The 24,881-nt window shown below is 37.1% G+C and overlaps 3 protein-coding genes across 5 annotated transcripts; 1 reads left to right on the forward strand and 2 right to left on the reverse strand.

Moving 5' to 3' along the window:
- Positions 1-6,535: 6,535 nt before the first annotated feature.
- On the reverse strand, positions 6,536-8,113 carry LOC121244689 (zinc finger protein WIP6-like). The gene is made up of 2 exons (XM_041142862.1): positions 7,391-8,113; positions 6,536-7,174 (listed from the first exon to the last, which is right to left on the reverse strand). The coding sequence occupies exons 1-2, from the start codon at positions 7,907-7,909 to the stop codon at positions 6,704-6,706; spliced, it is 990 nt and encodes a 329-aa protein (XP_040998796.1). The 5' UTR covers positions 7,910-8,113; the 3' UTR covers positions 6,536-6,703.
- Positions 8,114-13,917: 5,804 nt separating this feature from the next.
- On the forward strand, positions 13,918-16,631 carry LOC121244629 (transcription factor HHO3-like). The gene is made up of 5 exons (XM_041142788.1): positions 13,918-14,496; positions 14,604-14,887; positions 15,007-15,331; positions 15,519-15,595; positions 15,993-16,631. The coding sequence occupies exons 1-5, from the start codon at positions 14,379-14,381 to the stop codon at positions 16,362-16,364; spliced, it is 1,176 nt and encodes a 391-aa protein (XP_040998722.1). The 5' UTR covers positions 13,918-14,378; the 3' UTR covers positions 16,365-16,631.
- A 4,358-nt stretch (positions 16,632-20,989) lies between these two features.
- On the reverse strand, positions 20,990-24,572 carry LOC121244915. 3 transcript variants are annotated; one of them, XM_041143161.1, is made up of 9 exons: positions 24,326-24,572; positions 24,129-24,222; positions 23,912-24,037; positions 23,632-23,790; positions 23,300-23,418; positions 22,924-23,115; positions 22,745-22,835; positions 21,446-21,568; positions 20,990-21,300 (listed from the first exon to the last, which is right to left on the reverse strand). In XM_041143161.1, the coding sequence occupies exons 1-8, from the start codon at positions 24,466-24,468 to the stop codon at positions 21,476-21,478; spliced, it is 1,017 nt and encodes a 338-aa protein (XP_040999095.1). In that variant the 5' UTR covers positions 24,469-24,572; the 3' UTR covers positions 20,990-21,300; positions 21,446-21,475. The 3 variants fall into 3 exon arrangements, with proteins under 3 accessions (XP_040999095.1, XP_040999096.1, XP_040999093.1); XM_041143162.1 differs by having other exon boundaries at positions 20,990-21,335; XM_041143159.1 differs by having other exon boundaries at positions 20,990-21,265; positions 21,442-21,568.
- Positions 24,573-24,881: the final 309 nt, after the last annotated feature.

Below are 24,881 nucleotides of genomic sequence, written 5' to 3' on the forward strand. Positions count from 1 at the left end.
GCGGCAAGTCCTAGGACTTGGCCTTATCTCGCAATGAGTCAAGGGACTCGTCTTCTTGCGAGTGTAGAGATTCGGATTTGTTGGACTGGGGGTCGGCAGCAAGTCCTGGGGGTCGGCGGCAAGTCCTGGGACTTGGCCTTGCCCCTCAACAAGTCAAGGGATCCATCTTCTTGAGTGTAGAGACTCAACTTTGTTGGACGGGGGGTCTTGTCCGTGCCAAATTGCTTCGCCAGAGCATGGGGCCACATGACCGGTGTTTCTGCACTATAAGAAGTAATTTCGTTAGTAGAAATAAATTCACACAAATTTTAAGAGACAATACCAGGAAGTTTTTAGTTTATGTGGTCAATCTTTTTGCTTTGACTAAAAAGTTGTCTGTTGATGGTTGTGATTTTCACGCACATAGGTGAGCTCCGTGCTGGGGGGTCTGAGCAGGTGAATCCAAAGCTATGGGTCTTGTGCCAAACAGATAAGTCTTGAGCGGATCAACTGCTTTTTCAAGTAGGACAATGATTTTTCCTAACTATATTTTTCTTGCTTAGCAAATCCTGTGCAAGAGACGTGCCGAGCTGGTAGGCTGGAGATATCAAGCTGGTTCAATCATGTAGCAGGTTCCCGAGCTGGGAAGGAGGCTTCCGAGTGGGTGACATCCGAGCAAGGAGATGGGAGGAATTGGAGATGATGGCTCCCAAGTGTAGTTGTTCTCGAGTGGATGAGTCCCAAGCTGAGGGGCCGCGATGGCGACTCCCGAGCAGGTGGCTCCCATTCAGGTGGTTCCCCAGCAGAAGAGTCCCAAGCATAAGAGTCTCGAGCTGAGGGGCTGCAATGGTGACTCCCAAGCAAGTGGCTCTCGAGCATAAGAGTACTAAGTTGAGGGCCTGCGATGGTGACTCCCGAGAAGGTGGCTCCCAAGCAGGTGCCTCCCAAGTGGAGTAATTTCTTATGGTGGCTCCCGAGTGTAATTGTTCCTGTGTGGATGAATCTCGAGCCAAGGGGCTACGATGGTGACTCCTGAGCAGGTGGCTCCCAAGCAAAAGAGTCCCGAGCCGAGGGGCTGCGATGGTGACTCCCGAGCAGGTGGCTCCTGAGCAAAGTGAGGGTCTGTCCCGAGCATGGATTTCTCGAGAAGTGTGGGGTGTGTCTGTCGTGAGCCTCATCCCTCAAAAGCCTGGCGGTCAAGTGGTAACTGTCATCAAGTCCACGGAGCTCACAACAGTGCCGTGAACCTAAACGCACGTTGGAGCACCACGGGGCCGGCAGTCGTGGCTAGCCGGCTAGGGTGGTCGAAGACCACCTTATGGGAGGTAGACAGAGCAGGAGACCCCCCTTCGTGGTTGCTGGGGGCCAGCAGTGCCATGGTGGGGCCGGGCTTCATGTCCCTTACCGCGCGTGAGGCTTCCCACGCGACTCCCCTGGAGAGGAGTTTAGTCAATCCCTCATAGTGGCGAGGGGCGGAAGTTATGCACAGTGCCCTTCCAAGTACTATACACGTTGGGGGGGGGGGGTAGCGCTTGTGTGCTACTATGCACTTAAGTGCACAGTGTTTGCCCGCTAGTGTCTGGGAAGTGTGTTTTTATGGTATAAAGTGATTCGGATGCAGGGGCGAGGAGTTCAATAAGTCCCTCGCCTGAGCGAGAAAGATTTCATATTTCTTCACAAAAAATCTTTCTCACCTGCTACCCACCCATTTTTCTTAAATGTAAAAGTTAAGAAAATTGAGAATACTCATCTGGGAGGGCGTTATCCGTTCGTCCGATGATTTATCCAGTGTGCTGAGAAATTGTCCTTGTCCCACCTCCGACGAAAAAAAGAAATCAGATCCCAAAAACGATGCCCTTGTTGATGTTGTAAAAATCGCTCAACAGGTCGGAAGGGGAGAAAGAGTCATTCCCGGCCCATTGGAGTGACTTGGGCCTCGTTCGGTGTTGTTTGGAGCCTCCGACGGTGTTCCGGTGTGGCTGTATGATGGCTATATGATGGCAATACGTACGTCCATAACGGTGAATGGAAAACATAAGTGTAGAGAAATAAAAGAGATGAATACATAGGTTTACGTGGTTCGACATAATGCCTACATCCATGGGCATTTGGGGAGGAGAAATCCACTATAATATTCTTATTTATAGTCTCTCATAGTCTCTCATTCCTTACGTACAAAGGTGGTTTCAGAATATAACTTTACTGGAGAAAAGACCTTCTGAACTCTCTATCCCGAGGTTGAAGGAGAAGTCGAAGAGAAGAGAAGAAGAACCGAAGAAAAAGATCCTCTATTGGCCATCTGGTTGAAGGCCTTTTTATATATATCTATTTGCACGTGCACGTCATTTCGTGTGTCAGGAAGCCTTCCCTTCCCACTCACACCACTCATGTTATTGCTTTGAAGCCTACCACCTGTCTGTCATGTCCCCCACTCATATCTCTTGTCCCTACTCATAATGTGGCTTGGTGGTTAGACCATGTATTGGGCTTTATTGTTTTTGAGTTTTTCTATGGACAACCGTCATAGTGCAAACGGGATGTAATTGGCGGGTGTGGCACAGCTTATGAAAATCAAAAAATACAAAAGAAATAAAAAATCATGGAACCATTCTCTCTTTTCGTGTATTATCTTCCTGATTTCTTTTTGTGACAAATACATTTACCTTCAAGCCAAAGAAAGCAACCACAACAGTAGCTCCAAAACCCCCGTTCCCATGCAAACTTCATTCTTTGAAACTGCTCAACAAGACCCAAAACCCAGAAATCTCAGACAAGAGGTCCTTTTACGGATCCTAGGATGCAAAGTTCATTTGATGGATGAAGGAGAGGCCACATACCAATTAACAAGAATCGTTACTCAGTGAGACCAAGAGAGAACTTGGTGACGATGGCTCTAATAATGGTGAACCCCACCATGAAAGGCTAGTTCTGATTCCATTCTCTCTTGAAGAACATCGGCCACGGATTGAACTTCGCATTTTTTCTTCGCTATATTTTCCTCAAATTCTACTCTCTCATCAAAGCACATATTATAAAAGGGGAAAAAAATAAAAATAGAAAAGAGGAAGAGGAAGAGGACGATTTCTCCTCCAACAAAGACAAACTCACTTTTTAGATTTCATGTTTAACAGGTTTCTTTCAAATTTATTTCCACAATTTCTTTATTTTTTGTTGCCTTCAGAGTTTTCTTAAAATTTTCAAAAGTTCTCCAGCTCAAGGTTACAAACTGTATAGATGGAGAGGAAGAAGACGAGTGTTGTTCTTGAAATCGGAGAGGGAGGTTGACGGGTTCATAAAAACAGAGGTAAAGAGGGAAAATGGAGATGAAGAGGGAGAGGGAAAAAAAAAAGATGAAAAACTATACGAAGGAGAGGGAGAGGGATAACATTGAAAACTTTTGTTTGAAAGTTGAAATGGGAAGAGGACGGTGAGACGAAGACCAGGGCTAGAAATGAGAACAAACCGTTTTGATATTAATGCCACGTGGGACGCAATTACCCCACGATTCTCCCAGGCAGTTCAGTCTAGCATTTTTCATTGTTTTTACTCCCTCACACTACCCATTGGAACGCTTGTTGCCGTCTTGCCGAGTTATGATCATTCTATTGCAACAAAATACGTATGAACTTGTGGTATATTTGGACGTACTTAAGATTTTACTAAATAAATTTTATTTTGTTTTTACTTGTTACAGAAATAAGATATTTGATGACTAAAGAGTATTTTGGTATAAAATGTATATATATATATATATATATATTATATAGAAAAATGCTACTTTGCCCTCTAGGTTTGATCGGTGTATTTTATTTTTTTAATTTATTTTTAAAATGTTTTAAAAAAAGTTACTATAATAAATTATTGTATTTTTTTAAATGTTTAAAGAATATTGTTAAAAAAAAAAAAAAAAGGCAGAATGCCTAGCAGTTACACTCAACAGCATGGGCGGCAGAGTAGCATAATCGACTAACATTATATGAGAAATGTTTTAACTACACGAATATCCCAAAAAAAAAAAAAAAATTACAAACTAGCTAGCATGCATGGCCACGTGGATCGATATGGTATTTTAGATTATAGAACTACTTTTATCGTATAGTAAATCTAAAGTATAATATGAAGCCATATTAATAATTTGTGGATTTGATTTTATAGAATCTCTTTGTGATTAAATTAAAGATAGATTAAAATATCATATATCATAAAATAAGATCCAGCAAGATTAAAGGAGTAGTACTGCGTATCGTTCCTTGCGTGGCTCTCTCCCCCCTCCTTAAATCTCCATTCGTCTAATTAATTATTACGCTCCACCACCACCAAGTTACCAACATTATGTAATGGCCGGTCTCGATCCATGCACAACATCTAAATCTCAAGAAAACCTCTTTTTCTGAAACTCCGCATGCAAGTCTATACGGTCTTCTACTTCTTCCCAAATCCAAAAGCTATATATTGGGATTTACACGATTTTTTTTTTTTCCCAACAAACACATTAACAACATGTCCTTGTAGATTGATATTCTCAACTACGTACGCACCGCCCATGCACCGCGCGAGACAGCTCGGCCAGAATTAGGAGCTCCAAGAACATCTCGACCGTTATAAAACGATTTTGTTTTCTTGTTATAAAACAAAACTTTCAATACTTCTTGTGATAAAATCTTTCTATTTTCTTGTTATAAAACTTCAGTATTTCACCCAAACAGAAACTCAAGAACCACAAGGATCACAATTTGATACCAACCACAACCAGAAAACCAACAGTATTACATGATATGACTAGATTACAAATATCGAACAGTATAGAACAATATGAAGCACAAATCAATCAAGAACATAAACAATTATCAAAGGGAATAAAGGAAATATAAACTGTAAAAGAAAATAAAGAAAAGAACACACCGATATATGTGGTTCGACCCTAATGGTCTACATCCACTGCAGAAATGGTCTTAGAGATCTTTATTGATGAACAATATTTCACAAAGAAGCCTCAGTACTTTTTAGAGTTACAAATCTCTCTCTCATTTTACCAAAAATCGTACAGATTTCTTCTCTAAGAGAAAATCTCAAGAATCGCCCCCTTCTAATCTACCCTCTCTCAAAACTGCCGTAATATACAAAAATGAGAATTGATTAGGGTTTACAATGCGTAGCAACTAATATATATGGTACAACAAATGCAGACACGTGGAGCAATCCAGCGGCTCAGCAATTTACTCCTCAGATGCAGTCACGGATCTTCCACATGATTCAAGCAACTCAGCCTTAATTGCTTCAAGGGTCTAGATTGTGCCATATCAGATCCATTTATTTACATAACAATAAAACACATTAGTTAGTAAATTATGGCAGTAGATAAATGTATTGACATACATATTACATCGACCATCACATCAGATTCTGATTCTTCAATGCCGATCGAGAGTACGTCCTCTCGACATTTACATTGCAACTAGTTTATATATAGATATATATATGTACGTATGTATAGCAACGTACGTCTTTATCTGGCATGCATTAATTGATAAAATATTCTTAAATTTCCTACCAATTAAAATTGTTCCGGTTCATTAATATTCTATCTGGCCTTCAAAAGAACAAAACTTGATAGCTTTGATCGTATACATCGAGACATGCAGCCACATCCCAAGACATGCATTTACAACGTCGAATATCAAGTACTGCATACACTCCCCCGGCCGGCCATCAACTCAATGCATGCGCACGTACGTGTACATGCATGTGTGTGTGTGTCAATTTGTTTAATCAATTAGAGGGGATATTGATGATTCATGTCAATGATACATACAATTACTACAATTATTGCAAGCGCGCACCATTAAAATTTGGATGACAATCGATCGAGTAAGTAGTGGCAATTAATTAATAAATTTTGCTGAAGAGGGATCCGTACGTACTGAGGCATAGAAAATACAAAGATCGACTTGGCAGAGCATAGGTCTTCTAATGCATGTGGATCTCTTGACCGAAGGGAATAAATTAGTATATATATATGTGAATAATTCACTACTCATTTTTCTGATTAAATTAAAAACCTTCCTTTAAAAGAAGACTGACCTATCTTTAAAAGTATATATATAGCTCCACTGTTGATTATCTGCATACACATGATTCATGCATGCATACTAGACGTGAAAGGCCAGACGACATGGATTCTTTTTCCCTAAAACAGAAGAGAGAACCACCATAAAGTAAGGATCAGTAATATAAAGCCAAAACAAAGGGACATGATGTACATAGAGTGAAGGCTGACAGGCCTGCATTTCTTGTAGTATTAGGGTTAAAGCAAAGAAACGGGCGTCTAAAAAACGTTTGGTTGTATCTGTCTGTGCCTTTTCTTTTTTCCTCTAATCTGTCTGTGGTTGGTACGGAAAGAAAGAAAAAAGACAAGCCCTCAAGAACTTTAAGTGGCAGCCAAAAGCAGTAATCTTTCCGTGGTCCCTCGTTACCCTCAGTCACTGACAGTAGGGCTGATCAAAGTGTTAGTAAGCTCACAGTCACTGAGCCTTCAGAAACAAAAACTCTCTCTCTCTCTCTCTCTCTCTCGACATTACAACATATTTAATGCCTAGAACCTTGGGTTTCAGTATGCCGTTTGTCTTCATCCTCTTCCTCTCTCACTCTCTCACACAAAACATGCATACAGTCACTAATTACCAAACCTTAATCTTACCTAAGTTAAGCTTAAACTCCAAGTTTATTACTTAAAGAAAACAGATCCATGACCTCTGTTTTCATTTTCAGTACCGTGGTCATCGTCGTCTTCTTCTTCTTCTTCAACCTCGCATAGCTCCCGCGTAGAGTGCGGAGCATGGCCATCCCCAAATGCCTTAACATGGTCTTTAAGTGACCTCTTGTGTTTGAAATTAGAACCACAAATACAAAACCAGAGCTTCCCACAATTCTTCTCGTGAGTCTTCCAATCCCCTCGGACCGCAAATGCTTTCCCACATTTTTGGCACCAGTACGGTTTGACTCCGTGCATTCGCTTGTAATGAGTCTGAAGTGTCCTGAAATCTTTCAATGGCTTTGACCTTGGATGCTCTATATTGTTCTTGCAACCCTCAGCACAACAATAGCATGGCAGTTTCAGAATGGAAGAAGTGGGTTTCGACCCTCTCAAAGATTCTGGGCCCTTGCGGTATTGTGATCCATGCGCCCACATATGCATCTGTATATATATATAAAAAAAACACAATTTGACATAACCAAAGTATAAATTAAGATGCAGGAAGAAGAATGTAAATAAGTACGTACGTACTATATAAACGTACTTCAAACACAAGAGTAACACCATACGCGAAAGTGAAAAATGAAAACATTAATATACATGACAAATTATATGTGTAAACATCCAATGATCACAACTCTAGTGTTCTTATTTAACCTGCATGTTGTTGTATCTGTTGAATTTTTTGTTGCAGACAGTGCATGAGAACTGTGTTGGGCCGGCAAGGATTTGCGCGGGAGAAGGAATCCAGTATTGGCCTTCAGCGATTTCATCAGGGTTGCTAGAACTGGGTCCTGATGGAGGACCAACGTGAAGGGCTACTGATGCAGTACCCCCAACGCTGGAAGGAATTTGGTGAGGCACATGGTGGTTTGAATAGGGAATATAGAACGGGTTCTTGCGGTTATGTGGGCCAGGAGGGCCAAGAGAAAGAAAAATGGAATTTTCATCAGCCTCCCAAACTGCACTCTCGCTTGACGGTGTGTAGGTAAAGGTGGGAGAATGCATGGTGAATCGGTGATGTGATGATTTGAGAGAGAGAGAGAGAGAGAGAGAGAGTAGCTTGAATAAGGGATTTGGTAGGGGACGAGAAAAGGAGAAAGTCAATAAATAAACAAATGCGGCCGGGTATAATTTGATCTTATGTTGAGCAGTTGAGGGTTTCGATAGAAACATGCTTCTGGCTATATAGAAACTATTACTGTACAGTAAGACTTGCGATCATCAATAGTATTATATTGTGGTTGGCCTGGACAAGTACTTCTCATCTAATTTTTCTTCTTCGGAGTAAATCATGAGCTCATATGATAATTGCAGCTCAGGGAATTTCTAACTTCAGCTCCTACGTACAATGGCCCATGGGGGAGGGAATGCGATCGATCGATGGTGTAATTAATGGATTCAGACGCGTTGGAGGAGAAGATCCATTGGACAAGCTCATGAGATATAGTACTGGAAGGGAGTAGTAGGCGCATTTTTTTAGTCTTGTGCTGTCGGATTATATGTGAGTACTTTACATGCATTCATGATCAGCTTCTTGCTTCTTTGAGCTATCGAGATTCTAATCTTTTCGTTTTCGTTCTATAAATTAATTAATAAACCAGAGGATCTCATCATGAAATCTTTCAGAGGGACAAAAACTCGATCGCTTCCTTCTTGTTCAGAACAATATTCTGCTCTCTGTTTTCTTCTTTTTAGTAATATACTTCACTGTAGGCTTTGCTTACGATGAAACTTTGGTAATTAATGACCGTTTATTATATGTTGTTTAGAGAAAGAAGGTGGCCAGGGGAGTAGGATCAAGACAAACAGTACTATGGTGAAAGCTAACTAGGTTATGAGCATTAAATGCTTGAAGTGGCAGTTCATGGATCAAGATCGATCTCCTATAAATACCGGTCAAATTCTAGGGCTAAGAGAGATACAAAGCACATTTTACAACAATAGTGTCATTCTTGATCCCACTATTTTCTAATATATATATATATATATATATATATATATATAAGAAATAGATCAGAAGAATCCACACAAAGTGGTCCAAGTGAATTCAGTGATTGCAGAAGCTAGGGCAGATATATATGCAGACAAGGGCTACAGACTTACAGTAAGTCACAGATTTTACTGTTCACACCTTTGCCTTGGGCATTTGCCCTAGATAAAGGCATACTGCGGGGGCGTAGGGCCGCAGAGAGAGAGAAAGAGGCTTTGGATTTTGGTGGAGAAAGCAAATATGTGGGGCCGATAAAGGCAATAAATAAAAGAAAGATTGCATTAACGTGGGTCTTGGTCAGGCATGTGTACGTCGTGGGCAAGAAAACCAAAATAAAGAGGGTACGTTTCTCGTTTTAATTAGAAAGTATAGGAATATTAATATTAATTAATGCCCTATTATATGCTTTAATATTAATGTGAGTGCATACTTGAAAATTAAGAGCATTAATTATACACAAAAATAAGAATATATAGAAGAGAAGAATGCTTAATTTACATGATGATGAATATGGGGATTATGAATTGAAAGAGATCGATTAATGCAGGTGAAGCGATCGCATTAAGGAAATTGAGATGCTGAGCTTTGCCGCATTTGAATGTGGAAGACATGGAAGTGGCAAAGGAGGGCGTAGCGTTGGGGCAAACAATGCATCGAATAGCGTACCAACTGAAACACACGCTCGATTACCGAGAGCTCCGCTAGCTTATTAATCTGATCATGATCTTCTATATATGTTCATTTGATCTCTTCTACCCACAATTATTTGCTAGATCTTTTTCTGATCTCTCTCTCTTTATCCAAACCAAAAGTGAGAGTGATCGATATAGAGATCTACAGACAAGGAGAACTCATGTAGACAGAAAGCACGAGTACTCTTTCTTCCTGCTTTTTGGTTGCTAAAAGAGACATTGACAGCAATCTTAATAGCAAAATAATTAATGAAGTTTATTGGGAGTGTTGCAGCAGCTTGCATGCTACTATGTCGGAAAAGGCTGAATTAATGGTGTCAAATGTTTTCACACAAAAAAATGAATTAGTACCAAAAAAAGAGAATAAAATTCGGATGATATATTATATGATAATTAACAAGCAATATCATGTTATGTATAACAATCATGTAGCATATGCATGGGACATGCACTTCTAAAGCACAAATTACCTCTTCAAATTGTGAGATCAACGTACGGCCTAGTCCTGAACGTAATTACAGCACATGATGAGAATATTGTTCCGACGATCGATCAGGCTGTGACATGGTCTAGATCATAGCTAGGCAAAAGAGTAGTACTAGTAAGAGATCAAGCATGCATGCATGCCACAAGTTAATTCTCTGTCTCGCATTTTCTTTAATTTGATTGGACATACCCTAAAAATTAGAAAAACTCCCATTAAATATATATATATATATATAGTACTATATATCTCCGATCCATTAGATTCCTAGTAGTAGTGCTAGCTAGTACTTATTAAAAAGGATGACCTGAATCGATTGATCTGCTTGATCTATAGTTTGGTCAATCGGGTATTCCGGTCCAAGATTGCCAATATGTCGTACGTACTACGTCCCTTCATGAGGAAGGAAATCGGAGACAGCTTGAATGTGGCCGGCCGGGAATTAAGACAAACCGGATAAGATTTCCGTTACATCGATGTATTTATTTGGAAAAGCAAACAGTAGTAGTACTGCCATTTGAGACTTCATTATTGTGGATACCGCGCGGGCCGGGGGTACGCGTAGTACGTGGCACTCGCATGCACAACCAACCATTTTACTGTAATCTTCACTAATTTCTGGTCAAATCGAGTTTTACTTTTTTAATTAGCTAGCTCCAATATTGTAAGATCGAGATCAATTAATGAGAAATATAGTATATTATATATATATGGTTATTTAATTAAATCCATTTACGTACGTCGTACGTACCGCGTTCACATGATCTTGAGTTATTAATTGAAAATTTTACATCTCTATGAATTTCCAAAGGAATAAATAATTTAACTAGCCAAGACCGGAATTGAAGAGTACTATATATACACATGCTACTCTTCCACATGCAATAATTTTCTCCCGAAAGACATGGAAGAACTTAACCAATTAAGTTTGACCTCAAGAATTTCCTGCCAATATATAATATATTAATACAGTACCCTACGTACGTACCATGCATGCATGCACCACCATTTAGCCAAGCAATATTTAATTACTAATATATATTCAATTGAGAATCCCAGATCAGATGTGATATATATAAGTTTGAGAAATGAAATTTATAGTTATAGAATGTGTATGCAAGAGCCCACTCTTTTTTAAAAAAATTGAGTAAATATGAGACTATATGAAAAAATTATTTTTTTAATGGTGGACTATATTATTTTTCAAAAGGAATGTGTGGCACTTACACAGCTCATGATTGTATCTAGCAAAACTCATTAAAAGATAGAAAAATGATGTCATACAGAATTTAGATTAATTATGGTGGCTAGTTCCAACAGATAATCAAAATAGAGAATAAAAGAGATTCGTTCAAAACACAGAGAAAGCAACTGATCCGTTTTCAATTGAAAATTACCAAAACTCCAGAATGTCCAACCAAACCCACAAGCAGGGCAAAAATAGCTGTAAATTCGAAAATATCAAGATTTTATCAAAAATAGCAAAATTCTAATAAACATGCCAAAAATAAATATGTAAATAAAGAAGCAATCTGCCAAAGATCTGGCCAAAATGGAGATAAAATTCACTTCCTAATCGAGAAACAAAAAATTACCATAAAAGGTAAAAAAAATCTAAAATTTGAAATTTGAATGGAAAAACAGTTGATTTTGGGCTCGAAAACAATACCCATCAGACATAACTGGGTGACCATGGCGTGCGTGTTGAAAAAAGTTTTTCGAATTAGAGTCATATGCGCCAATCTAATACTTGTAATCAAAGTTATGACTAAAATACCGATAAGTGCTAATCAAGAAAAAATAATTGTTTTCTATTGTACTCATACTGACCTGCCGTCTCAAGATTGTTCAACGCCACCAACAACCTCATATAAATCGGATCCCTGTATCAGAAAACCTCTAATATTTGATTTTACAGGACGGGCCAGGTAATTAAAGGCTAGCTGGCTAGCCAGTTGTTTTGGTTTTTCTTCTGATATGGGTCTTTTTCTCTTATCTTGTGATTGCCGATCGAGCCCAAACGAAGCCCATTTGCAAGCCCCAAAAAAGTGCTTACTTTTTGCATGCATGCTGATCATGCGTATATACATACGTACATACGTCATGCTGATCATGGGAGAGACCTATAGAGAGAAATTAATGAAGCTACCTGCTCTACTTGTAAAATATATAAATAAAAGAAAACAACTGATGATCACACTCAATTAATGACAATATATAAAAGAAAAGAGTCTTTATAAGTACAAGCGGCACAAAACCGTGTACCGATATTGATATAATTTTTTTTATTAAAAAAAAAAATATAAAAAAAAATTTGAGAGAATAACAAGATCATTTATTTCATAAAAATCATTTTTATCTCAATTTACAAAATTTCATTAAATAGATGTCTTATATGTCAGAATCAATGCACGGTTTAATACGCGAACTAGCTTGCAAGAAGACTTTTCCTTTTCTTTTTTTTTTTCTTTTTGAAGTACTGTTATTAAATGGAATTTCTTATTAGGAAACTCACCAAAAAAAAAAAAAAAACATACATAAAAATAAAAGAGAAGGCTTTAAATAATCCCATGATTAAATCGAAAAATGACCATTTAATATTTTCCGAGATGAAATAACGAGATTATTAATTCCAAGTGCAGTAGTTTTTCATGAATTGCTTCTGGATTACCTTGAAATTTCATGTGATCTTATGTGCTTATAACTTGCAATTTGCAAAAATATTTTAGATCGTATTATATATGATGGTACCGTATCATCAATAGACAGATGTCAATCCACATGATCTCTGACCAAAAGAAATAAAATAAAAAGATAAAACTTTATTCTCAATCATGTTTATTATATAACACTATTTAACTGATTATAATTACATAAAACATCATGAACAAAAAGATGTAAAAATAACAGAATTTAATATTAAAATATATACATATATATTATGAGTAACGTTAGATATAAAATCTAAATAGACAAGTTCTATACAAATTTTTTATAAAAAAAGTAGATCCCACTAAAAGCATCTTTAATGGATTAGCTAAAAGTTAAATCTATTGAATATTTAGATATTAGAGAGCAAAATATGCTCACAATGGATTATTTAAATTCTAATTATTTAAAATTTAGTTATATTGACTTTCAAAAGTTTTTTTAAATTTAAAAGTTATTGTTCATACATCAAATATATATTTTATCAATTATTTATCTCTCTTTCTTTCTATCAGATATTTTCTCACAATTGATATATTAATTTGAGTTAGAGATATATTAATTTAATTAGAATATGATTATTAATTCATATATAATAGGTAGAATGATAAAATATGATAAAATTAAATAAATTAATAATTAAGAAAATTAAATATTTTTAAAATTATCAGTTACTCATTACTATATAATGAATAAATAGATAATCAAATATGGAGATTTGATGTGAATAACTAAAATCAAATTCATCTTACATTATTTTATTGTTATATAATGAAAAATAGCTATTTCAATGTAGAGATTTATGTAAATCGAATAGTTAAAAATTAAATTTCTTTTATATTTATAAAAAATATCTTTTAACTTTAACTAATTTATCGAGGATGCTCGAATAGAAGATAATTTGTTTATATTTTTTTAAAATAAGATCTACCTTTTTATAAAAATTTACATAAAATTTATTTATTCAAGTCCTATACAAAACATTCCTTCGTATATTATTAGTTATTATTCTTAACAGTGGGAAGGGTGGTGGTATTGGCATATTAGGATTAGAGCAAAGTCAAGGTGAATGGCTCTTGGGAAGGTTGAAAAGCCACATATTTCCATTTCCAGAATACAGGAAGATTCCGTTGGCTTCGGACTTCAACCAGCTTGGAACCACGAGGTATATTCCCATGAAGATAATTATAAAATAAATAAGATCAGAGCCCTCTTTTTGATCTTATCTCATTCTAACAATCACTATGTAATAATGTATATATTTTTTAAATAAATAAATAAATAATAGCGGTGCCAGCCCACCACCATGGCTGATAGCCGAATCCCTCTCCCGAATATTCAACTTCTCTTTCTTGTCCCCCCCTCTCTCTCTCTCTCTCTCTCTATATAAGTTGATGTAAGAGAACCAATCAAAAAGATTCGTTTTGTACGCGACGCCGCGACTTCGAAATCTCCCCTCCGTCTGCCATTTCTCCTATTTGAATGTCCTTAGGCCGTTTGATCTTTCTATCAGAAGCCGCTGATACTTTTTTATTTCTTTGGAGTTTCGAAGTTTATTCCGTTTTGGGATTCTGTTTAGATACCAAATTCGTGTTTGAGAAGTCAGATCTATATTATTCTATGGATGTGCTTTCGACAAAATACCTTTCGTTGTTTGGGTGATTATATTATATCTTCTGGGCCGAAGCATTTTGCATCAGAAACCCATAATTTTACAAACGGACTGAGCTATTTTCCCTGTCTCTTTCTCTATTTCTGAATGAGAAAATGCAGCATCACGGTGGTATGAGCGTCCAGAAATATGTCAAAGCTTTAGAGGACGAGCTCCGCAAGATCCAGGTGTTCCGGCGAGAACTACCTCTCTGTTTGGAGCTTGTTACCCAAGGTAATTAGTCCAAAAGATTCAACTTTTTCTTAAATGAACTAGCCATTTTCTGTTTGAGAATTGTTGTTTGATAAGTTTTTTTCTTTCGGTTTCTTGCGTTCTTGCAGCTATTGAGGCGTGTCGGCAACAATTATCGGGGACGACAACTGAAAACAACTCGCATGGCCAGTCTGAGAGTTCGGAGCAGACGACTTCAAATGATGTTCCACCAGTGTTCGAGGAGTTCTTTCCGATAAAGCGGTCTGCTTCATCCGATGATGATAATGAAGAGCACCATTCGCACGAGGCCAATACGGAGACGGTGATCGGCAATGATAGTAAGAAGAAATCTGATTGGCTTAGATCCGTTCAGTTGTGGAATAACCCAACCTCAGATCCACGACCCAAAGAGGTAGAAAATGAAAGAAAAAAAATCTTTTTTTTTTTTTGTTTTTGTAGTTTTGTTTGGTTGCTGAGTAAACTCGAGGGAAAGGATGGGAAAGATTGAATCTTTTTATGGGTTTTTTGCAGGATGTACCCAGAAAGGCAACGGATTTGAAGAGGAACGGTGGCGGTGGTGGCGGTGGTGCTTTCCAGCCTTTCCAAAGAGAGAAAAATGTTGGGAAGAGCAGTGCATCAGAGGGCAAAACGCCTTCTTCTCTGGCACGGGAGGTGGCGCCAGCTGTGGGGGTGGCTACGACGAGTTCGTCGGCGGTAACAGCCACCGGAGGGAGTGATGGAAATGACAGACGAGAACAGAGAGAAGGGCAGTCTGAGAGAAAGCAGAGGCGGAATTGGTCCCCTGAGTTGCACAGGCGGTTCTTGAATGCGCTTCAACAACTTGGTGGTTCACATGGTGTGTAATTGTGTGTGTTTTTGTTCTTTTTGAAATAAATTTTGATTATTTTGAAGGAGGAATTTAATTGCAATTTTGTGGGATTGGACTGAGTTGAATAGATTATTGAATATATATACACACAAACACATATTGAAGTATGAATGGATTATTGATATTCGGCAGTGATTGGTTGGTTGTATTGCAGCAGCGACACCTAAGCAAATCAGGGAGCTAATGAAGGTTGATGGGCTTACTAATGACGAAGTCAAAAGCCATTTACAGGTTTGTAATTGCTAATCATCGTTTTATTGGGTCCTAATATTTTTTAGACTAATTCGATTTGGGCATTGGGATGATTGGGTGAACTTCAGTGATGGGCAGTTAATTTTCTTGAGGATAACATAGCAATTGGACATTTTGCATAATTGAGTTCAGGTGGCAAAAGCATTCCTGTTTGCCTTTTACGAACTTCGTCTAATTTTGGCAATGGGAGATAATTCAGGGTTTAAGAGAGGAGATTTGACCTAGTCTTTAATGTAACACAAAATTACAATCTCTCCACAGAGATCTTTTTGGATCTCTTTTCATGTTGAGACAATTAGGTTGTTAGAATATGTTGTACTAATCATCTTGTTTTGAAATCTTGGCCCAAATCTTCATAATCTTTTATTTATTCCAGAAATATAGGTTGCACACAAGAAGACCAAGTCCATCAATCCACAATAATGGCAATCCACAACCACCACAAGTTGTAGTTGTTGGAGGCATATGGATGCCAGCACCTGATTATGCAGCAGCAATGGCGGCATCAGGGGAAGCAGCCGGTGTTGCTGCAGCCAATGGAATCTACGCTCCAGTGGCTGCACCACCACCACCTGCAGTGCAACAGGCATCATCATTTCAAAAAGTTCAAAGATTACAGCACAAAGAATGTCGGCCCTCAAAATCACAATCTGAAGAAAGGTTTAGCCATAGTGGGAAGAGAGCTCGTTCTGATTCCCCGGCTACATCATCCTCCACCCACACTACCACTACTTCCCCTGTGTTTTAGTTTTCATAGAGCTGTAGAATGATGTAAAAGAAAGTTTTGTAATCAAGATTTGATAGAAAATCCTTTAAGATATCCTCACATCATCATTCTGACTTTTATCACCTTATTAGTTTTCCTGTTTTAGGAGTGTAAAAATTCCAGAGCTCATTGGATACCTGGGATGATGAGAATCAAATCTTGAAAATGGATAGTTATCCTTGTTGTTAGCTCTCCATTATTGCTGATACTGTTTACAGATGGATAAATACAAATAAATTTTCATTCTGAGTTCAGAAAGTAGCAAGACATGACCATAATAATGCACAAGAGCAATTAAATTAGTGATTCTGATCTTGTGAAGTTTTTGGAAGCAGGTACTTTACATTGTGCACTCAATAATTGAGTATTTAAGGACAGGAACCATTGCAGATGAACTTTATCATAAACTATGAGCAAAAGTTGAATGTTAGGTTCTAGATTTACTCTGGATGTCAACTAACAATCAACCGTTATCTAGCCAGTTCTTATATCAAATGCATAAGTTGGATATGGATTTCAAGCCATTAACCTTTGAAATAGTTCTAAAAGGAGAGAATATCCTTGGTATCTCCAAGCCATTCTAAATTCTGTTCACACAAATTTCCAATTATTTAAATGCTGTGTAATTTCCCTATTCCAATGGCCAAAGACTTTTGTGGCAAGGATTTGGTAAACAGGATTGTCTTTGTTGTTAGTGTGTAATATCTTTCGTGGGATCCACCTTCTCTTTCGGCACAAGACATCTCATCAGTTGCTTCATGATGACTGATGAGAATTAAAAGCTTTATTGACAAAAAAGAAGCCATCTCCTTTCTCTTAAAAGAAATCTCCTCTCTCTTAAAAGAATATTAACATGACAAGTACAGAATCTTGACCCTTTGAGAATTCTTCCTGCTCAAGAGAATGAGCGATTACAAACTTGATACATAATCAAATCTTTTCTCCTACTTACCCAAGATAAATAGATCTTTCTGTCAAGATCCAGATGCCCATATTTAATCGTGCAGAATCCACTCTCCTTGTTCATTCTTGCCAAATAGTGATAGGAGAAAAAGAACTAAAGTTTTGTGATATGAATACATGTACACTGACACAAATATTCATTCATTCTAAAGATCAATGAATTTCTATTGAGAGTTCAATCTCGAACATTACACCTATATAAACGTAGGAAAAAATTTTCTTGCAAGTGAGTTTGCGTATCAAACTCGGCACCGATCCTGACACATAAAATATTTATTTAATGAAATGGTGCAAATTAAAGACGGAAATGATTTTTGTGAAACAGAAAGAATACTTTCTTCTTCTTCCAAAACTTTTTTATTTTTATTTTTCCTTTTAATAAAAAAATTATAATGCAGTTTAATACGTCAAATTGCTTATACCTAATAATGTACAATCTCACACACACAAACAACTTGATGTTTTTTTTTTTTATTATTGAATCAACATTATCATATTAGTTAATTACAAAATAAATAGTAAAATAGTTATATGAAAATCATGTCAATTTTAATAGCACGGCACGCAAATCGAAACAAAAGCGTGTCATGCATATTTTAAACAGGTGGCTGTGGCTTGGAGAATTTTAGGTACAGCCAGGCCTAAGATAATCAATCTTATCACATAATGTCAACATAAATCAGAGTCTTGTTGGGAGAGAAACAAAAGAGACATAGGACAAAGCATGTAGTTGGAGCATATTTCTCTAGAGGGCGAATACAACAATAATGCATTTTGTGAAAATTTAACACTTCAAAGGTACAACAACTCCGAATATTCCAACCCCCGGGCGGGAGAAGGCATAATCTCAATTATCAAGTAACATAGAAAAGGAGCATTTAGGCAATCATGTAGATGTGCTTTGTATATTCTCCATTTCTTTAGTTTATCTTTCTAGGTGAGGACCAGAGAGGGCGATACTCTGATCCTTTCAATCCCACCTTTTCCCAAGATTCCTAACTAATTGACGTATAAACTAATCCAAAGAGGGAGGGGATATTCGGTTCATGGATGACCTAGCAGCCTGCATTTGATGGGACCTAGCACCCAATTTCATACTTTTTACAACACATACTCTTCAGTTAAACCTGTCCCAAATGGGTTTTCATGTTTGTCTATTACACTAACATCTTTGCTATGTTTTCCAAATATTATCTGGAGGACAGTTTATCTTAATACACAATCAGTAGGAACAGTTATATATATATATATATATATATGTAGGTAGATCTGCCGATGTTTTTGACCTAAAAGAAAGATGAGTGTGTAATTAGAGCTCAAATTCAAGACTTCTGTTCTAATACTATATAAAATCACCACTTGTCATAAAAACTTAAATTGATAAAAATATATAGATTTAATTATTTATATTATATTCTTAATATGTTTGACCTAGTTTGGAATCACCAAAAGTCCATACTAAGGATGGAAAATTACTCGCACATAGGTTTTAGGTCATACTCATGATGGGTTGTTTAATAAAAGGATAACAATACACCCTTGACCACTTTAGTGTATGTTTCTCAAAATCGATATGTGAATATCATCAAATCTATTGGCATGAATTACCAACATGGTTTCGTATTTGAATTACCTAATATGGGAAACTCTCTCTTTTTTAAATCTCTATTTCTTCTGAGAGATATTTGAATAATTTAGATATTTGATTAGTCGTCATTCCTTATGTTAGAGATTTGGTTTTGGATCTTGATCAACAAGATGAAAACAAAGTTCATTAACTGGCAAACCAACCCAAGTAGTCCTATTTCATTTGGTAGACTTGGGATATATAGACATAGATCCGTGCATGGAACGTGGAGTGGGACTTTGAGCTTTGGTTTCTTTTTGCTTTCTTTGGAGGGGAAGAGAGTAGCAAATTAAAATGCGTCCCTTCCGTGACTCTTAAGGCCAAAATGACTCTAATGTCTTAACGAAGACTCATGAGCACTAATTGACCAAAGTAATGCATCATGATTGAAATTGAGAGAATATTCAAGCCAGATACCCATGCCATGCATGCATGCATGAAACGTGCGTATCACCTCTGTATTTGATTAGATGCCCTTGATAAGTCTGTGAGTATATATACTTAATGGATCACATATCTTTACCTCTGTGATTTCATTTGAGAACATATAATATATTCTCCACACAACACTGTTTATATCACAAAAGTCGGTTTATAAGGGTATAATATGAAAGCAAAATAGAATTTTTCTTATGGCTTATAACCTGCAAGCCAATATATTATAAGAAAACTGTTTATATATGGCAAGTTATTTTCTATAAAAATGAGTATGTTTTTATCGCAAATAATCCGTCATAAATACTCGTTTTTCTTGTATTGATATATATATATATCAACCTTTTGTATATAATGTACAACTAACTCATCAGTTTCCTAAAGGACACCAACTCGTGATCCAAATGCATTTATGATTTGTTTATTTTTGAGCTTACTAAAATAAATCACATGTAGACCTTTGTTAAAATTTAGAAAAATAGTTTAGCTTCAAAAAGATCTTACAAAAATATATCTACAAACTGACATGACCTGATATGGTTATATTGTAAAACAACGTTTATTGTAAGATAGATTTAATATTTGAAACCATATCATCATTTTGTGGGTTTATTTTTGTAGAATCTCTTTGTAGTGGTAGAGCGCACTTCTCTAAAACTTAATTACAACATCATGATCAAACCAATGTCCTGAAACCCTAAATATTAATGATCAGAAGAGTTTTAACTTTTAAAATGTAAAGAGTTGGAATTGGAAAGGTACTAAATAGATTGATTAAAACCAGTCCCCTAAATGCTCCCATGTAGTCCAGATGCAATCTTCACGAATCTTAGTACTCCTAGTTTTGCAACCATACTATCCAACATATATTCACTTCACCACTAAATGAATGAAAGTGGAAACCATGTCTTTCTTTACTTGAATTTTATTTTTCTGAGCAGCCAATGCTTTTTTTTTTTTTTTTTTTTTTTTTTTTCCTTTCCATCAAAATTCTAAATCACACGATCTTAACGTTGTTATGTATCAAGTTTTCGAGATGAATATATATACTTTGAAAGCAAGCGGATGGAAACCAGCATGTGGCAGTTTAGAAGGCAAAAACGAAAGGAGAGCTAGCGTTAATTGAAAGATCATGAGAAACCCCTCTTTATAGCCATTTTAGCTGTGATGTTTATACATACACATCATAGAGACATGCTCTACCCAATAAGTACTCTTCGATTCAACGAATATAATTGAACAGGACAACATAAAAAAGGATTCGGGAAAACAAAATATGGTCGACACCCGAGACCATTAGCCATTGCATATTGTAATATGTTGAATTTATCAGTCCGCATATTGTTTGGTTTCTTGCAATAAGATATATATCCTGAGTTCTTGATTGGAAAATAACGTTAATGCACAACATTACAAAGGCTACCTTTACCAGTTACCAAATGGAGGTTGGAGCTTCAAGGTTTTCTGTGTCTTCACATTCTTTCATGTACATGTGCTTAATTTGCACGTTTAAGAGCAAACATCCAACACTGAAATTGGAGACTTTATTGCTACATTTGGCAGAACCCTTGTTCTTTTTATATATATCCCTTTTATGTAATATATTTAACTTGATTGGTAATTTCTCTAGCTGTCAACTGATTCAATGGATTGACATTAACAAAACTACTAGAAAATCACTGTTTCCCTGCCTGCAGTTATAGATCATACAAATTCAGATAATTGCAGCTCTTCAATGGTTTAAAGAAAAGAGTCTAGTGGATCCTGGACTTAGGACCACCTTTTCTCTCCTTTCACAGAACCATGCCTAAATTATGTTGCTAGTAGCGCTTGCTATACCACAGTACTTAGAGCTTTCCTACGTGCCATCACCTTCTAATTTAGAGATCCTACCTGAAATTTATAAAACTCAAACATTGTATACACAACTTTGAATTAAAGGATCAGTAATCGCATTGTATTCTTTTATTCGAATAGTACTTGAAAACAAACATACTACGTGAATGGGAGGAAAATAGACATGATTTTATGTGCATACCTTGAATAGATGGTAGATTATAAAGATGCACTACAGAAGATTTGAAGGTGCTGGGATTTGTAGTGGTACACCAGGAGTAGGCTCTAAGACCTGAGCATCTGGTAGTTCCTTTGACAATAGCTCCTGCATTGGAAACCAGTTCAGTTCTCAGTTGCTTGTCACATTTGCGGGATGGACATATCTAACAGATGCATAGCTATTACAAAAACGCGACCTAAGCAAAGATGAGGGAAATTGCTGCAGTAACAAAATTTAATGTCTATTATCAGTAATTTTGTGACTGATTTTAAAATTACCGTGCACAGAAAATGCCAGAATTGGTCTCCCACTCCCCCATAAACTATTCATCAGTTAAAACCGTGTTGACTACATCAATTATCAAATTTCAGGACAATTATAGAGATAGGATACCCAGAAAAAGCCAGAAACCGACTCCCCCACTCTCTCTCAACTACTCACTGGTTGCAACAGTACAAAAAGTCATACAGGTTTCGGGCAAGCAACGAAGAGAATTTATTTGGATACATAAATCCGCTTTGTATGCTCTTGACCCACATGATGTGACAATACTCCCTGCTAGAACTTCTACAAGATATGCAACTCTTTTAATTCAACAAAGTAAAAATTTCAACACGTGGAATTTGGTATGACTTTCAGAAATGACATGACTTAGACCTGCTGGCAGGAAACAGACAGTGAATCAACCAAGACAACATGAAGGCTTGGTTTCCATTGACATCTTTGAACAATGTATAAAGTAATATCACGACTATTATCCAAATGAAGTATATTTTTAGTAGTTTCTGTTGTCTCCCAAATGAGTTTCACAAGCACAATAGTAAGTTCAGAAGTGAATAGAAATTTAGGCAAAAACAACTCTGGAGCTAGGAAAATTATATTGACTCTCAACTTTCACCAACTTGGCAAGCTTATCAATCATCTAGAAAGTCTTTGGTACAACTACAAGTCGACTTAGAAAAGAAGTTGGAAAAAGCATCCAGCCCTATTACTTGGAGAGCACCGCAACTTTCCTTTTTCATGAAATCAAAATGATGACAATGTTCAAAAGTATATTAAACATTACTACAGTTCGCCAAAAAATTTTGAGTAAGCAAGGATTTAAAAAGGGGAAGGCCATGCCAGTCACATTCAACTCAGAGAATACAAAAGCAGTCCAAAATTCCCCTTCACCCACCAAAACAAAAAATATGGTGCTCTGTGTCATTCAATACGATGCCTGGAGTCATCTGTTCTTCAACATTTACTTATAAAAAAAACATTGAGTAAAAGAATGCACACCTTAAATGATTCTATTGTTCCCTCAACTTGAATTATACTAGAAAGAAGCCCTTTGCTATCAAGGTCCCCATTTTTCATTGGCACGATGAACCTATACAAAGTGGAAAGAAGCCAACAAAAAAGTTAACTAATGCAATATTAATGATTTAGCAGGCAAAATTTATGCAATAGTGGTGTACTTGGCGTGCAGCACCCTTGCAAGTTGAACTGCATCTTCTTGTCCCGAAACCAGTGTAAATTTAGGCAGAAGCTGCTTTATGACTGGTGTGATGATAATGTCAGCCCTTTCCTTTCCCAGAAAACTCTTGTTGTATACACAGTGGGGTTCATAGTAAAGAGTCTGTTGGCCCTGAGGAGAATTGACAAGATACCTGACCACAAATTACACCAAAAAGCATAAATTACTAGAAAAATATCTACATAACCTAGATTAGATATCAATTATCATGTAAGGGCAAAGATCCTCCATATAAAAGTCACCATTTCTTGGAAATCGAATCCAGAAGATATAGTATTTAAATTCACAATGGCAAATTAAAGCACAATAAGCATTACCCATTCTCCGGGCGCTGCCATGGAGGACCTAGAACTGGCCCTGGAGTGGCCTGAATTCTGACTGTAGAACCATTTCTTGCTTCAATAACAGAGCTCTGACCAGGTTCAATGTACGTGACCTGAAATTGGTAGTGACTATGGTGTAAAAACAATTTTGGTGTAGCATATGAATTCACAATGTCAAACTAAATGTTCAATCCTATTTTCTCTTTGGGTGTCTACAGAGAATGTTTGATCCTCCGTAAATCAACAACATACAATTAAGATTAAAGACAAAATCAGCATCGAGTATCCAGTTGAAAAGAAAAGATCAAGATTGCAGATATACATACATTGCTAAAAAGGGGATCCAACAGTGGCCTAGCATTGGGAGTTGCCACGACTCTAAGATTTGGGGACTTTTCAGAGAGGGGCTTCAGGGTCTTCAGATGGCAATGATCATCAAGGCTTTGTGTAATCAGTAAGCAATCAATTTCAGGAAGATCGCTAAGCTGCACTAAGTTGCAAACCAGTCAGAACAAGTTCATCAATTCCCAGTAGAAGTTTACCAACGGAAGGACTACATGTACAAAAACAAAGGTACAAACCAGGAAATAGCTAGCGAAGAAATACCTGGAATTTCTTCAAAAACTTCTTGGCAGCATCATAAAGCCAGGGAATTCCAAAATCCAAATTACCCACCAAGATTGGATCAACCAGTATTTTCAATCCACCAACATCCCACAACCAACTATTCCCCTAAACAAAAGGTAATTTCTAATATATGCCCACAGAGCCTCTAAATTAAGCAACTTTATGAAATATCCAAATAAAGAAAACGAAAACCCACCTCTAAGTAAGTGAGTTTGAACACATCAGTTCCAGAAGAACTCGACCCGACTGCGTTCTCTTCAGAAACCAGAGCAGAAACAGCCCTATTCCGCCTGCAAGTAACGTATCAACGGTACTACAGCTCTCAGTATGAACTTTGAAGCAATTCACGCATCTCAGAGAGAGAGAGAGAGAGAGAGAGAAGGGGGGGTTGACCTGGTGGTCGGGAGCTTCAATACGTTGGAAGCAGTGCAAACGGGAATGCTAACAGTTGAGACTAAACGGGTGTATGAGATTGGAGATAAGGGTGCTGTGGTTCTGCACAAGCGGGGAAGAGAGTTGAACTGACCCACGGCCATGGCAGTTAAGAGCGCTCGGCTTTCCCCGAATTATTATTGTTTGTGAAAAGCGTCTTTCAAGTTAAAACCACCCAAATTTCCTCGACGTTCATCCTTTTAATTTTCCTTTTCTTAAAAAGAGAAAAAAAAAATACGTAAATGATTTCGATTTTACGACCACTTGGCAGTTGGCACATGCCGACACACTACTTCCATCTGATGGCTGGTATTTTCGTTTGATCAACAGTAAAAACTACCACAGTATTCTACTGTTGGATGGATGGAAAAGTGCATTGAAAAAGAAGACCAGATTCTTTGTAAATAGCCTGTGATGATTTCATAATCTGCCCATGCACCATTTTTAATGGATTCTACTCATTAAACGCTTGAAAGTTACATGATCATCTTAGTCCATACAACTCAAGGACGAAGCA

The sequence above is a fragment of the Juglans microcarpa x Juglans regia genome, chromosome 8S (assembly GCF_004785595.1).
Source record: "Juglans microcarpa x Juglans regia isolate MS1-56 chromosome 8S, Jm3101_v1.0, whole genome shotgun sequence".
Classification (NCBI taxonomy): domain Eukaryota; kingdom Viridiplantae; phylum Streptophyta; class Magnoliopsida; order Fagales; family Juglandaceae; genus Juglans; species Juglans microcarpa x Juglans regia.